The sequence below is a fragment of the Silurus aristotelis genome, assembly GCF_946808225.1.
Source record: "Silurus aristotelis genome assembly, chromosome: 23".
NCBI classification, from domain to species: Eukaryota; Metazoa; Chordata; class Actinopteri; order Siluriformes; family Siluridae; genus Silurus; species Silurus aristotelis.
The window spans coordinates 14,329,335-14,343,489 of record NC_139596.1 but is presented as its reverse complement, the minus strand read 5'-3'; the positions used below and the strand labels follow the sequence as shown (position 1 = coordinate 14,343,489).

General features: G+C 39.4%; 1 protein-coding gene across 1 annotated transcript; it reads left to right on the top strand.

Annotated features, from left to right (window-relative positions):
• Window positions 1-5,136: 5,136 nt before the first annotated feature.
• On the top strand, window positions 5,137-13,216 carry lrrc8ab (leucine rich repeat containing 8 VRAC subunit Ab). Its single transcript, XM_083526754.1, has 4 exons — window positions 5,137-5,305; window positions 6,494-6,794; window positions 6,933-9,036; window positions 11,705-13,216. Exons 3-4 carry the CDS (start codon window positions 6,940-6,942, stop codon window positions 11,978-11,980), a joined length of 2,373 nt encoding a protein of 790 aa, XP_083382880.1. The 5' UTR covers window positions 5,137-5,305; window positions 6,494-6,794; window positions 6,933-6,939; the 3' UTR covers window positions 11,981-13,216.
• Window positions 13,217-14,155: the final 939 nt, after the last annotated feature.

Below are 14,155 nucleotides of genomic sequence, written 5' to 3'. Positions count from 1 at the left end.
TTCGGCTCAAAAGCAGAAATTATGTAATTCAATTATGGACAAAAATAATGCTCCATTTTTATAAAATCTTGAAAGTCAGTGCTTATTTCCAATACTTACTGACCTAACATGTATCATTGACACTGACATGCAAAGAAGTTTTCTTCTTTTAAAGTGCATGTCTGTGCGTGCATACAGTACATGAGAGCACCTGTGTGTCAATAAAAATCATAGTCCATACTCTATAACCATAGTCATGGTAAAATATTGTAAAATATCACACAGGGCAAAATCGAAACCTAAATATAATCTACAGTATGTAAGCCATTTTTCTGTATTAGGCAGTGTTTTAAAGGGTGGTATCAGAGCTAGGACAAGTCAAAGTAAGGGGTTATGTTAATATAACCTTCAGGCTTCCTGCATGAAGTGGCCCATGTTTAAGCCTCCTGCTGCGGGAAATGTAAACGGTTAAGCATGGGAGTCTGCTGAGTCTGGCACTGCCTTCTGAAAGAGATGCTGACAGAGGCTACATCATTTTGTTTCTCCAAACATAATTTGATTTGAGATTAGAATGGGATGCATCTATTAAATCTAAAAGAAGTAAACAAAGAAATAAACAAAGAACAGAAACATTGTCAAGCAAATGTGTGTAAATCTAGTATAAATAACATGATTTTTCTTTTCTTTTTTTTTTTTTTGAGTAACACCACACTTAACGATTGATGAAGCACATGGATTTATTGCTGTTTATTGAAATCAAATAACCATACTGGCATACAAAAAAATTATTGAGGAGCTTAAAATGAAATTACAGAATTTGCTAATTAAATAGGTGAGCCATATTTGGTAAACAATTTATTTCTAGCAATATACATTTGATACTCCTCATCCTCTATAAAATCTAGTATACAGTTAACATATACAAGTGCTGGTTTATTCATAATTAATATCTTTGGAGAATGATTATAATATATATTTAACATGAACCACGTAACATCTTTACATTCTTAGGTTTATGCATATGGACTTTATGTATGTGGTTTATTCTAGAGATAGGGATGGTTATGGGAAAACATAATTTTGTGTTGTGTAACCAATTCTGTGCTGATGTAGACACATGTTAAAGGTATTAACCTATTGATGGATCCATCTATAATGAAGTCTACTTCCAAGACCAAACCAGGTTTTTGGCTAAGACATTCAGGTACTTAACAAAATTAATGATGCCATTCATCTTCACAGAAGCCTGTGAACCACTGGCTGTGAAACAGCCCCAAAATTATACACTGCCATATTTTACAATGGATATTAGGTGCTTTTTTTGGATTTGACTCAGGATACATTGATTACTGAAAAAGAAACAAACAATGAACAAAGAAACAAAAAATGCAAGGCCTTCTCTTTTGGCCTAAACTTTATAAAAATCACTTACTTATGTTTTAATATATTTTTGTCCATAAACATGTATTAAATAATTCCCAAGTCTATTCCCTTGATTTCCTAGCGTTTCTATCCGGTGCACTGCTGCAAGCGGTGTCTGTATATGTTCCAATCAGAATAGAGAGTTTCTATCCAATCAGATTTCACATGTAGATCCCCCAACACATCTACATATACATGTTACACATTTGACTATAGTTCCAATAATTTATATATGTATATATATATATATATATATATATATATATATATATATATATATATATATATATATATATATATATATATTACTGCATACAGTGAGGAAAATAAGTATTTGAACACCCTGCTATTTTGCAAGTTCTCCCACTTAGAAATCATGAAGGGGTCTGAAATTGTCATCGTAGGTGCATGTCCACTGTGAGAGACATAATCTAAAAAAGAAAACCCAGAAATCACAATAAATGATTTTTTAACTATTTATTTGTATGATACAGCTGCAAATAAGTATTTGAACACCTGTCTATCAGATAGAATTCTGACCCTCAAAGACCTGTTAGTCTGCCTTTAAAATGTCCACCTCCACTACATTTATTATTCTAAATATCCACCTGTTTGAGGTTGAGGTCGTTAGCTGCATAAAGACACCTGTCCACCCCATACAATCAGTAAGAATCAAACTACTAACATGGCCAAGACCAAAGAGCTGTCCAAAGACAATAGAGACAAAATTGTACCCCTCCACGTGTAGGCTGGAAAGGGCTACGGGGAAATTGCCAAGCAGCTTGGTGAAAAAAGGTCCACTGTTGGAGCAATCATTAGAAAATGGAAGAAGCTAAACATGACTGTCAATCTCCCTCGGACTCCAATCTCCCATGCAAGATCTCACCTCGTGGGGTCTCAATGATCCTAAGGAAGGTGAGAAATCAGCCAGAACTACACGGGAGGAGCTGGTCAATGACCTGAAAAGAGCTGGGACCACCGTTTCCAAGGTTACTGTTGGTAATACACGTCACACACATAGACGTCATGGTTTGAAATCATGCATGGCACGGAAGGTTCCCCTGCTTAAACCAGCACATGTCCAGGCACGTCTTAAGTTTGCCAATGACCATTTGGATGATCCAGAGGAGTCATGGGAGAAAGTCATGTGGTCAGATGAGACCAAAATAGAACTTTTGGGTCATAATTCCACTAAATGTGTTTGGAGGAAGAAGAATGATGAGTACCATCCCAAGAACACCATCCCTACTGTGAAGCATGGGGGTGGTAGCATCATGCTTTGGGGGTGTTTTTCTGCACATGGGACAGGGCCACTGCACTGTATTAAGGAGAGGATGACCGGGGCCATGTATTGCCAGATTTTGGGGAACAACCTCCTTCCCTCAGTTAGAGCATTGAAGATGGGTTCGAGGCTGGGTTTTCCAACATGACAATGACCCGAAGCACACAGCCAGGATAACCAAGGAGTGGCTCTGTAAGAAGCATATCAAGGTTCTGGCGTGGCCTAGCCAGTCTCCAGACCTAAACCCAATAGAGAATCTTTGGAGGGAGCTCAAACTCCGTGTTTCTCAGCGACAGGCCAGAAACCTGACTGATCTAGAGAAGATCTGTGTGGAGGAGTGGGCCAAAATCCCTCCTGCAGTGTGTGCAAACCTGGTGAAAAACTACAGGAAACGTTTGACCTCTGTAATTGCAAACAAAGGCTACTGTATCAAATATTAACATTGACTTTCTCAGGTGTTCAAATACTTATTTGCAGCTGTATCATACAAATAAATAATTAAAAAATCATACATTGTGATTTCTGGATTTTTTTTTTTAGATTATGTCTCTCACAGTGGACATGCACCTACGATGACAATTTCAGACCCCTCCATGATTTCTAAGTGGGAGAACTTGCAAAATAGCAGGGTGTTCAAATACTTATTTTCCTCACTGTAGCATATATGGGAGTCATGTGACAAAAGAATAAATGACTCAGACCAGAGGACTCATGAGATGAACTACTCAATTCTGTTTCCTGTGTAATGCACTGCATAGCGTCTATGGGAGTCACGTGACAAAAAAAAACGAACGACTCAGTCTAGATTATGTCGAGAGGTTAACTACTCAATTCTGTTTCCTGTATATAACCTATGGAGATCTAATGCATGTCCAGTAGAAAATAAACGAATCACTCTTTGAGACTAATCATTCTTTTGAGTCACATTAAAGACTCGTTTAAAATGAGTGAATCGTCCATGAACGACCCATAACTAGTTTCCAGGGTCAAAGGTATCTATCTGCCTCGAGCTTTCACAGTCAGCACAGTGGGTACCGTTTAGCTTTCAATAAATATTGATTGAAGGCTGTTGCTTTAAACAATCAGATTAAGGCCATTTAGCAGAGTACACTAGTTATAGCTTGCAAACTACATCTGTAGAAAACAGTAGAAAAATTTAATTTTACATATTTTTTAATATTTAATAGATGTATTTATTCCACAGTGGCTGACATATACTTTATACATTTACCAGACAGATTTTTTGAGAAAAGCTGGACATGATGCGGAAAGGTCTGGCAAAAAAACAGTTCAAAGCAGTTGTTAAGCTTTTTCATGAACCATTTATACTTTTGTGGGGTGTTTTGTAGAATTTGCACAAAATCATACAATAAATGAAGTTTTTAGCTTGACTTTGCAAACTTTACTAAAAGACTAATAGTAAATCTTATGGTTTATTGATTGATTGAAAACCATTTTATGGCAATAAGTCAAAAAAGCTATAAACTGTATCTAGCAAAATGATTTAATGTAATAATCAATGTGTAATGTGTAGATACCTGGCCATAAGATTTGGTACGTGTTTTTTGAACATCCCGTATTCACCCCATTTGCTGTTACTATAACCTCCACTCTTCTGTTCCATGATATTTTGGAATATGCTTGTTAAGATTTGTGCTCATTCAGCCACAAGGGTGTTGGTAAAGTCAGGTACCGATGTAGGTGAGGTGTGGAGGGCTGGGGTGCAGTCAGCGATTCATTCATCCCAAAGATTTTCTTTCGGGTCAGCGCTTTATATAACCTATTGCAGGCCACTGAAGATCTTCCACTCCAACCTATATAAAGCATCTCTTCATAGAGCTGGCTTTGTGTGCAGGGACATAGTCATATTGGAACATCTTTGGGTCTCCTAGTTAAATGAAGAGAAAATTTCATTCAATAAAGCTGAGCACATCCTACACAACCTTGTTATAACAGTTTGGGAGGAACCAAATATGGCTGGAAAAGTCAGGTGTCAAAATACTTTTGCCCATTTTGTGTAATCCTGGATCCTGGAGACAAGTTCAATTAAACACCACTTTAATTGAAATCAAAAATAAACTTTCCTGTGACGTCATGGACGCAATTTCGATTAAAAACACCAGGAAATATGTTTCTTGATTCCAAATAAAGCGACTTTTATTTGAACTCATCTTCAAGGATCCACTACCTTTTTGGATTTTTCCTAAATTGGTAAATAAAGGACAATTGGTAATTATTTTATGATTTTAACAAAAAATTTTAAATAAAGACGAGTATAGACATAAATTGGTAAAAGCCCTCTCCTAAAACCGATTTCAATTTGGTTCATTTTTTTTGTGTGGTAGGGGTTTTGCTGTATCTCTTTCTGTCCACACGGTGGCAGTAGTGTTGTATTCCAGGCGCATTCCGCACACTTGTCTGAATGTTTACACAGCACCCTCCTGCTGCCCCTAGCGGTCTGGTCGTGAATCTATTCCGGGCAGAAGAAAGAGCGGCTCTTACCAGTTTATTCCCGTCTCCACCGGTGTCTTTCAGGGGGGTTTTAAAAGGGAGAACTGATCTAATTGGATTATGATCTAAAGGATGCTGATCTAAACATGATCGTCAAAAATAAAAACCCGGGTAAGTTTTTGACGGCTAATGTGATGCTTTAATGTTATGTCTGGATATTTGTGATGCTGAAAAACATGAATGTAATATCAGCTTTCCGGAGTGAAGGGCATGGGGGCAGGAGGGGTGGGGTTGGATGGGGTGAGCAGGGCGGGCACGGGGGGGGGGGGGGGGGGTACGGGAGGTATTCAGGGGGGGCAGGTAAAACCCATCATGGTTCTGTCCCAAACCGCACACTAACCTACTAACACCAAAACAACCAGTACTGTATACAGCGGGTTCTCCAGCATGTAAGACCACCAGGACTAAAGTAATTGCCCCCGACAGTCCTTTCTATGGTGCTGGTTCTGGGCGACTGTGTGGGTTAGTTAGAGAGCATCCATGTTGCTAAATCATGTGGTCTGCGTGACCTGCTGATGGTGTCACTGATGCTGGCAGGGTGGCAGTGTGATGGGGAAATAATGTGTGTGTGTGTATTTATAATATAATCAATTAAGATTTATTTATCTTTTCAGGAGGTCTGAAGAATTTTGTTTATTTCTGGTTAAATTGACATTATATTTAGGGCAAACACATCTCTCTCTCTTGTGTGTGTGTGTGTGTGTGTGTGTGTGTGTTTATTAGAGTATATGCTTATATTATAGTGTTATTATAGTGTTGTATATACATATATACTGTATGTGTGTGTGTGTGTGTGTGTGTGTGTTTTGTATGTCTGCACACGTTAGAGAAGTGGTAGCTCAGTGTTTAAGGTGCCTGTTTACTGATCGGACGGTTGGGGGTTCAAGCCCCACTATCACCAAGCTGCCACTCTTGCCCTCTCTATGCTTCAGAGTCTCTGTATCATGGCCGACTCTGCACTCTGATCCCAGCTTCCAAACAAGTTTGGATTTGTAAAGAAAAGATTTTCAGTGTGCTGTAATGTATATGTGAGAAATAAAAGTCTATTCTCTCTCTTTATATGAAATATGTACAGTATGAGAGCGAGAGAAAGATAAACACAAAGAAAACAGAGAGAAATATGATCATTCACATAACTAGGTCTCTCACTCTCTCTGTATAGATAGATAGATAGATAGATAGATAGATAGATAGATAGATAGATAGATAGATAGATAGATAGATAGATAGATATTATCTGTTTTCAGTACATCGAGCTGTCCTGGGGGTGTTGACGTTGGTGTGCCGTTATCTCGACAGGAAATCTGTGCCTCATCCTGACACGCCGGCCTGTGATGAGTGCAGATTCCTGACCGACCATGTGCGCTGTTAGGTAACATAACGGCGCACAGAGGAGCCACTGCTGAGCCTTTTCCCCTCCCAAAGACAAACAGGATCTGAACTTTGGGGTCATGGACTCCCTTTCCATAACGAGAAGAGACAATTCTTGAGTGTTATTAGCGGAAACGGTTAATAATAGCTGACAAGAAAGCCAAATTGTTCTCTTGGTGGAGCCTTGTTCTTTACAGATGAAACCAGCACAGAGAGACACCATCCTCTGGTAAAGCTGCTTTATTTTATTGTATTTTTTGTATATTTTTATATCACAAAATGCATAACAAAAAAGGTATTAATGTCCTGTTATTGACTGATTGATTGATTGATTGATTGATTGATTGATTTGTTTGTTTTATTTTAGAAAAACAATGATTCCCATCACTGAGCTGAGGTACTTTGTGGATACTCAGCCTGCATACCGCATTTTGAAGCCATGGTGGGACGTGTTCACAGACTATCTGTCGGTCGTGATGCTGATGATCGCGGTGTTTGGTGGGACCTTGCAAGTCACCCAGGACAAGATGATCTGCCTGCCTTGCAAATGGGTGGTAAACGAAACCTGCCGAAAGTATTTCGAGGCTGCCTTCGAGCCACAGGGAATCCGATACGACCTTGACAGGCACCAGTACAACTACGTCGATGCTGTGTGCTATGAAAACAAGCTTCACTGGTTTGCAAAGTATTTCCCATATTTGGTGCTGCTGCACACGCTGATCTTCCTGGCTTGCAGCAACTTTTGGTTCAAGTTCCCTTGGACCAGTTCCAAACTGGAACATTTTGTGTCCATTCTTTTGAAGTGTTTTGATTCTCCATGGACCACACGAGCATTGTCTGAGACAGTGGTCGAGGAAAGCGATCCTAAAGCTCTAGGGAAAATGAACGGCTCAATTGACAAAAAGGCATCATGTGTGAGTGAAGATGTGGAGGCCAGTGTTTCCATGCTGTCCACCACCAAGTCCCGTTTTGAGCAGGGAATCGTTGACCACTCTGAAAATGGTGTCCTGGACAAAAAAGAGGGTGAACAGGCTAAGGCTCTGTTCGAAAAGGTTAAGAAATTTAGGCTCCATGTCGAGGAAGGAGATATCGTCTACAGGCTGTACATCCGACAAACGATCATCAAAGTTGTTAAATTCATCCTGATCATTTGTTACACTGGCTACTATGTCCACAATATACAGTTCAGCGTTGATTGCAGTGTGGACATAGAGAATCTCACTGGCTATCAGATGTTTAACTGCGCCCATCCGCTTGCCACCCTTTTTAAAATTTTGGCTTGCTTCTACATAAGCCTTGTTGTTGTGTATGGGATGATCTGCATGTACACACTCAGCTGGATGCTCCGGCGTTCCCTCAAGAAATACTCCTTTGAATCTATCAGAGAAGAGAGCAGTTATAGTGACATTCCGGATGTGAAGAACGACTTTGCCTTTATGTTACACATGATCGACCAGTACGATCCGCTTTACTCCAAGCGCTTTGCGGTCTTCCTCTCAGAAGTCAGTGAAAACAAACTCCGCCAGCTCAACCTCAACAACGAGTGGACCCTGGACAAGCTCCGACAACGAATCACTAAGAACTCCCAAGATAAATTAGAGCTGCATTTGTTTATGCTTAGTGGAATCCCGGATACAGTCTTCGACTTGCTGGAGCTGGAGGTTCTGAAGTTGGAGCTTATTCCAGATATCACCATTCCTCCTATTATTGCCCAGCTCATAAATCTGAGAGAGATGTGGTTGTATCACACCCCGGCTAAAATAGAAGCACCAGCTCTCGCATTCTTGAGAGAAAATCTGAAATCCTTGCACATAAAGTTCACTGACATCAAAGAAATACCTCTTTGGATCTACAGTTTGAAAAATCTGACAGAGCTGCAGCTCACAGGGAATCTCAGCGCCGAGAACAATCGCTACATTGTGATCGATGGACTGCGAGAACTAAAGGGTCTCAAGGTTCTAAGACTGAAAAGCAACCTGACCAAACTGCCACAGGTAGTCACAGACGTTGGGCTCCACCTGCAGAAGCTCTCCATCAACAACGAGGGCACCAAACTGATGGTTCTTAATAGCCTGAAGAAGATGGTGAACCTGACCGAGCTTGAGCTCATTCGCTGCGACCTGGAGCGCATCCCTCATTCCATCTTTAGCCTTCACAACCTGCAGGAGATAGATCTGAAGGACAACAATCTGAAAACCATTGAAGAGATCATCAGCTTTCAGCATCTTCATCGACTCGTATGCCTGAAACTGTGGTACAACAAGATCGCCTACATCCCCATTCAAATAGGGACGCTGATCAACCTTGAGCGCCTCTGCCTGAACCGGAACAAGATTGAGAAAATCCCGAGTCAGCTGTTTTTCTGTCGTAAACTGAGGTATCTTGATTTAAGTTACAACAATCTCTCGAACATTCCAGCTGACATCGGAAGTCTTCAGAATCTGCAGTATTTTGCTGTAACCGCCAATCGGGTGAGTCAGAATGCTTCCGATGGTTTTATTTTCATATCCGTCAACTAGAGCAATTGTTACCAAAATAAGCCCCATAAAACCACAGGTCCCTGGGCATTTTTGCATTTGATATAGCTATAGCTTTAGCTTACCTTTACTGATCATAATTCTTCCTATTCTAATTTTTCTGCATGAAAAGAATTATGAAAATCAAACCCGTTGTCATGGTGTCAGTATTGCGTGATAGAAGGTCTAGTCAGCTTTTTGTTAAATAATGAATATTTATTCACAACTATTTGTATTAGTTGTTCCCCCTGTCCTAAGGGTCAAAAATTAACTGGTGAATGTCTGTCTAACGTCTGAAACCTATAGACATTTGTCTCTGAGCTTCTTCCCTGGTGATGCTCTGACAGCCCATTACTTTAGCAGTCTACATTTCCTGCTTGTTCTTATAGGGTTTCATGCTCCATTTTACCTTCTCCAGGTAAAAAGCAGCTTAGTTGACCTGGCCGTTGCAGAACATTACACTTCTTTGCATTAAAAAAGCTTGGGCTGTTTTTGAAGTTAGCTTCAATTCATTGTCTATCTGCACTGTGAGGCACCGTCCAATGCCATTTAAAGTATCTGAGCAAATAATACAGACTTTGGCCAGCATTAATATGATCAGTAAATAGGAGCAGTTCTACCGTATGACAAGGTGGTGTGCTTTTGTTTCATGAGCAGTTTCTTTCCTTCTCTAAATTCTTCAGTCTGGTACAAATTGTTCTCGTCTTTTCCTAGGATGTTGTTTTAGAACTACACACAGATATTTCTATCACCGAGAATGTGCTCGTGATCTGGCTAACTGTTCAGATGAGTTTTTTTTATGGTAGATGAATTATTTTGACATCTACCATATTTATTTTTTGTGATCTTTGAGAACTTTTGTTCTTTCTAAGCCTACTAGTGCTTTCATGCTTTTTATGAATGTGCCATATAGTTGATTCAGCCACATCTTTTTTTTTTTATAGATTTTTTTAATATACATTTTAATCCTATTGATGACTGGGGAGTCAGAAAAGTTCACAGCAACAGATTCCAAAAGTAAATGCCACATCTTTATCTTCTTGTAAGTGAAATAATGAGAGATTAACATCCACCTGGGCCTTAGAACAGCCAATTCTCTAGTTACTTCTGGTGCAATAAAAAGGATGGACTATACCTAGATTTAGATGTGAGAGTAACCTCAAATTAAAAGCTGAAAACCTTACTCTGGTTGAGAGCTAATATGTTTCAATGTCTAATTATTTTTGGATATACTTCATGCATTTTTACACCATTTTTTTGTTAAACTCTAGAGATTGTTGACTGAAAAAAAAAAAAAAAAGATCGAGCACATCGTATAAATGCGAGAAGAGTGTTCTCCTCTACGCTGACCCATACACCGACTTACTGAACTACAAAACATCTCCAGATGTCTACGATTTTTTTTTGTACAAACAAAAGAATTAAACAGATCATATATTGAGCTGCTGATCCACATAGCTCACAGAGATCACATGCTGGGCACAGAGCTGCATATCACTGTGGTGTTTAAAAGAACTTATTTGAAGCTAGAAAAACAGCATAAAATAGTAAAGATAGGCAGAGAATTCATTATTTCATTTAAATGACAGTTTTGAAATTTCTGTTCACAGTTTTTTAAATATTTTGTTCCCTTTTAAATGGCTTTGAGATAACAGAACAAAAAACAAAATGATTGTCTGAGGTGGTAACAAAAAGCTTTGAGTCTAGCTTTGTTTACTTTATTTATCTGCATTTACACACCTTTTAATTCAGGGGTCACCAACCTTTTTAAAACTGAGAGCTACTTCTTGGGTACTGATTAATGTGAAGGGCTACCAGTTTGATACACACAGTTTTCCATTTGATCTGAAATAACAAATTTGCTCAATTTACCTTTTATTATATGTTATTATTTATAATTATTATTAAAAATGTGAAGACACTGATCATGTTAATGATTTCTCATAAAAAATTATCAACAATGATTTATCAAAGAAGGAAACAGCTATTATTAGAAAAGGCCCGTGGGCTACTCATGTGGTCCTTGCGGCCTACCTGGTGCCCATGGGCACCATGTTGGTGACCCCTGTTCTAATTAGTCCCCTTGCACAGCAATACATCGCTCCCAGCTTTCCTGCCACTGGATCTCAGCAATGGTCTCAAAATGCAGATTTTTGTGCTGGATCTTCAACTGCGTAGTCCACGAAAGCCAAATGTGGCAAGTAGGGTGGGTACGGAAGTGAGATCATGTGAACTGTTCGCCGACGATTGTTATGCACAAGTAGCCGAATGATTTGGACGTTTTTTTGGGGGTTGAGCTCGGTGAACGTCTCCCACTCTTGAAGCACGCATGCCACTCAAAACACCTCGAACGACTCATTGTCATGTCAAAAGTCTCGGTGGCAGATTTGCCCAGTTTCACGCAGAATTTCACTCTTTGTTCTGACTTGCTGTCTGTCCATGATGAAATCGCAAATGTAGTGACGCAAGCGGTCAGAAGCTTTTTGATACCACCTCGTATTAATACAAACGAACAATTTTTGTAAAATTAGAGACAACTTTTGAAGTAGATATGCATTCTCTACAGTAAAATAATTCATTTATTCCTTGTATTATGATGTACATGTATATATTATCTGTGCAGATTGAAAAGCTTCCTCCTGAGCTCTTCCAGTGTAAAAAACTACGCACACTCAACCTGGGAAATAACTACCTGCTGAGTCTGCCTTCACGTTTCGGTGAGCTGATCAACCTGACGCAGCTGGAGCTCAGAGGGAACGGACTCGAGTGTCTGCCTGTGGAGCTGGGAGAGTGTAAACTCCTGAAGCGCAGCGGCCTGATTGTGGAGGAGGCGATTTTCAATACCCTTCCCACAGAGGTCAAAGAGCAGCTCTGGAGGGCTGAAAAAGAGGCAGCGTGAGAGCAGAATGCATATGAAGCGTACTGTCGCATTTGAATACTTAGCTGTACGGAGAAACAGAGCACATGGCGGCACAGAGCGGGGTTTTAGGATTTAATATCGCAAGCAACAGTTATTAATGATAGAGGTGGAGGAGAAAGTAGAGAACATGCTGACTTGAGTAAAAGCACCACCACTCTGGTAATACTTCTCTCAAATAAAACGGTAAAAGTATTCATCAAAAGTAGTCATTTCCTTAAAAATGGTTTGTTCTTGTTTCCTTTCTTGGGTTAAGCCACCAAGTGAGAGATGCTGAGGCATTCTACATTTATAGAGTGATAGAGTGTTATCTATAGACCAGGGGTTTCAAACATCAGCATTTTTGGAGTCTCCGAATGGCCACAATGTCAGGACATTTGTTTATTGTTTTTTTTTTTTTTTTTATCTTTTTTTTTTTGTGGTATAATTTTCATCAGTTAACATTATTAATAGGCTTTGAAATTAGAATAATGGCTACTTCTAGTAAAAACCAGAAAACAGAAGGGCTAACAAATTCACGTGTGCACTATGAGGTTCTAACATTTATTTATTAAACTGTTTCTCAAATATAGGAAAAGTGACATGACATGTAGAAAGATATTTAATAATAACTCGCACAGCCTTATCTCTGCCATCTGCCTTGTGATCAAGACCAACGCCTAACCTGTATTTTTTTACACTCAACAAACTTAGAAGATTTTAACCACAACTTTAATGCTGATAGATGGGAGCCCATGTGCACCGTACAGTCTAGACTCACATATATGGCTGATATATATATTATGAGTGTGCCGTGAATTCTATGTGTAATGGAAATTAGTAATAAGGAGTGTACTACAGGCAGTTTCAATATTGTTGTATGAAAAGTTCACACAGTCGAAGCAAACGATACAGAGAGCTGTATTCAGGCCCATGGGCTAATTGCTATAACCCATAGCAGCTTGTTGGTATATTTTATACAACCGGCAATCACGACTGACACTGAAATGCTCACTCAGCCAGAAAATGGCTTACCTGTAGTTTTTTTGGGTGTTAAGTCAAATCCTGTGGAGATTTTGGAGTTTAACGCGTTTACAGATTGTAATCACATGTTCATGAGAAGTATTTAAAACTGAAGAGAGTTGATCAATTGTGCCAGGGATTTTCATCTGTCCTCATAAGGATTCTCTGTCTCCAGACATATTTTCTAATTAGTTGCTCAATCATAGCTCTGAGCATCACCAAGTTGCCACTGCTGGACCCTTGGGCAAGGCCTGTAATCGTCAGCTGCTCAGTTGTAAAAATAATAATTTAAGTGTAAGTTGCTCTGGATAAGGGTGTATGCCGTATATGTGAGATATATATATATTATACACAGATCAGGCTTAACATTATGACCACCTGCCTAATTTTGTGTTGGTCCCCCCTTTTCTGCCAAAACAGTCCTTACCTGTCGAGCATTAACAGCAATACTTCAGCACTTGTAACTACAGTACCTCGTCTGTTGAATCGGACTCCCCACGTGCATCAATGAGTCTTGGCTGCTCATGACCCTGTTGCCGGTTCAACACTTTCTTCCTTTGACCACCTTTGATAGATACTGACCACTGCAGACCAGGAACATCCCACAAGAGCTGCAGTTTTGGAGATGCTCCAACCCAGACGTCTAGACGTCACAACTTGTCAAACTCGCTCACATCCTTACGCTTTCTAATTTTTCATGCTTCTAACACGCCAACTGCGAGGACACTATTCAAATGCTGCCATAATGAATAGATAATCAGTGTTATTCATTCACTGGTCATAATCTTACGCCTAATCAGTGTATAAATATACATTATATATAATATGTTATGTTATGTTGAACCACATACTCACATACTGTAATGAGAGAACATGCCATCTGATACGTTCCACCCCTGATTAATAGCATGAAGGATGCACTTTGTTGTATTAAGGTGTAAAGTAAAGTACTGCACCAGTATTAATATTACTGGATTCAGTATTAATAAAAACTGAAATGTATTTGGGAGTGCAGCTCATCGAAATTCTCCATAGCGGTGATATTCTATTGAAAACGACTGCACACAGTTCTACCTTCAGTGAATCAATGCATCACGAGCACTTTATAATCCTGATTGTGACCAAGGATCACAATTATTACCTTTAAGGTGCGTT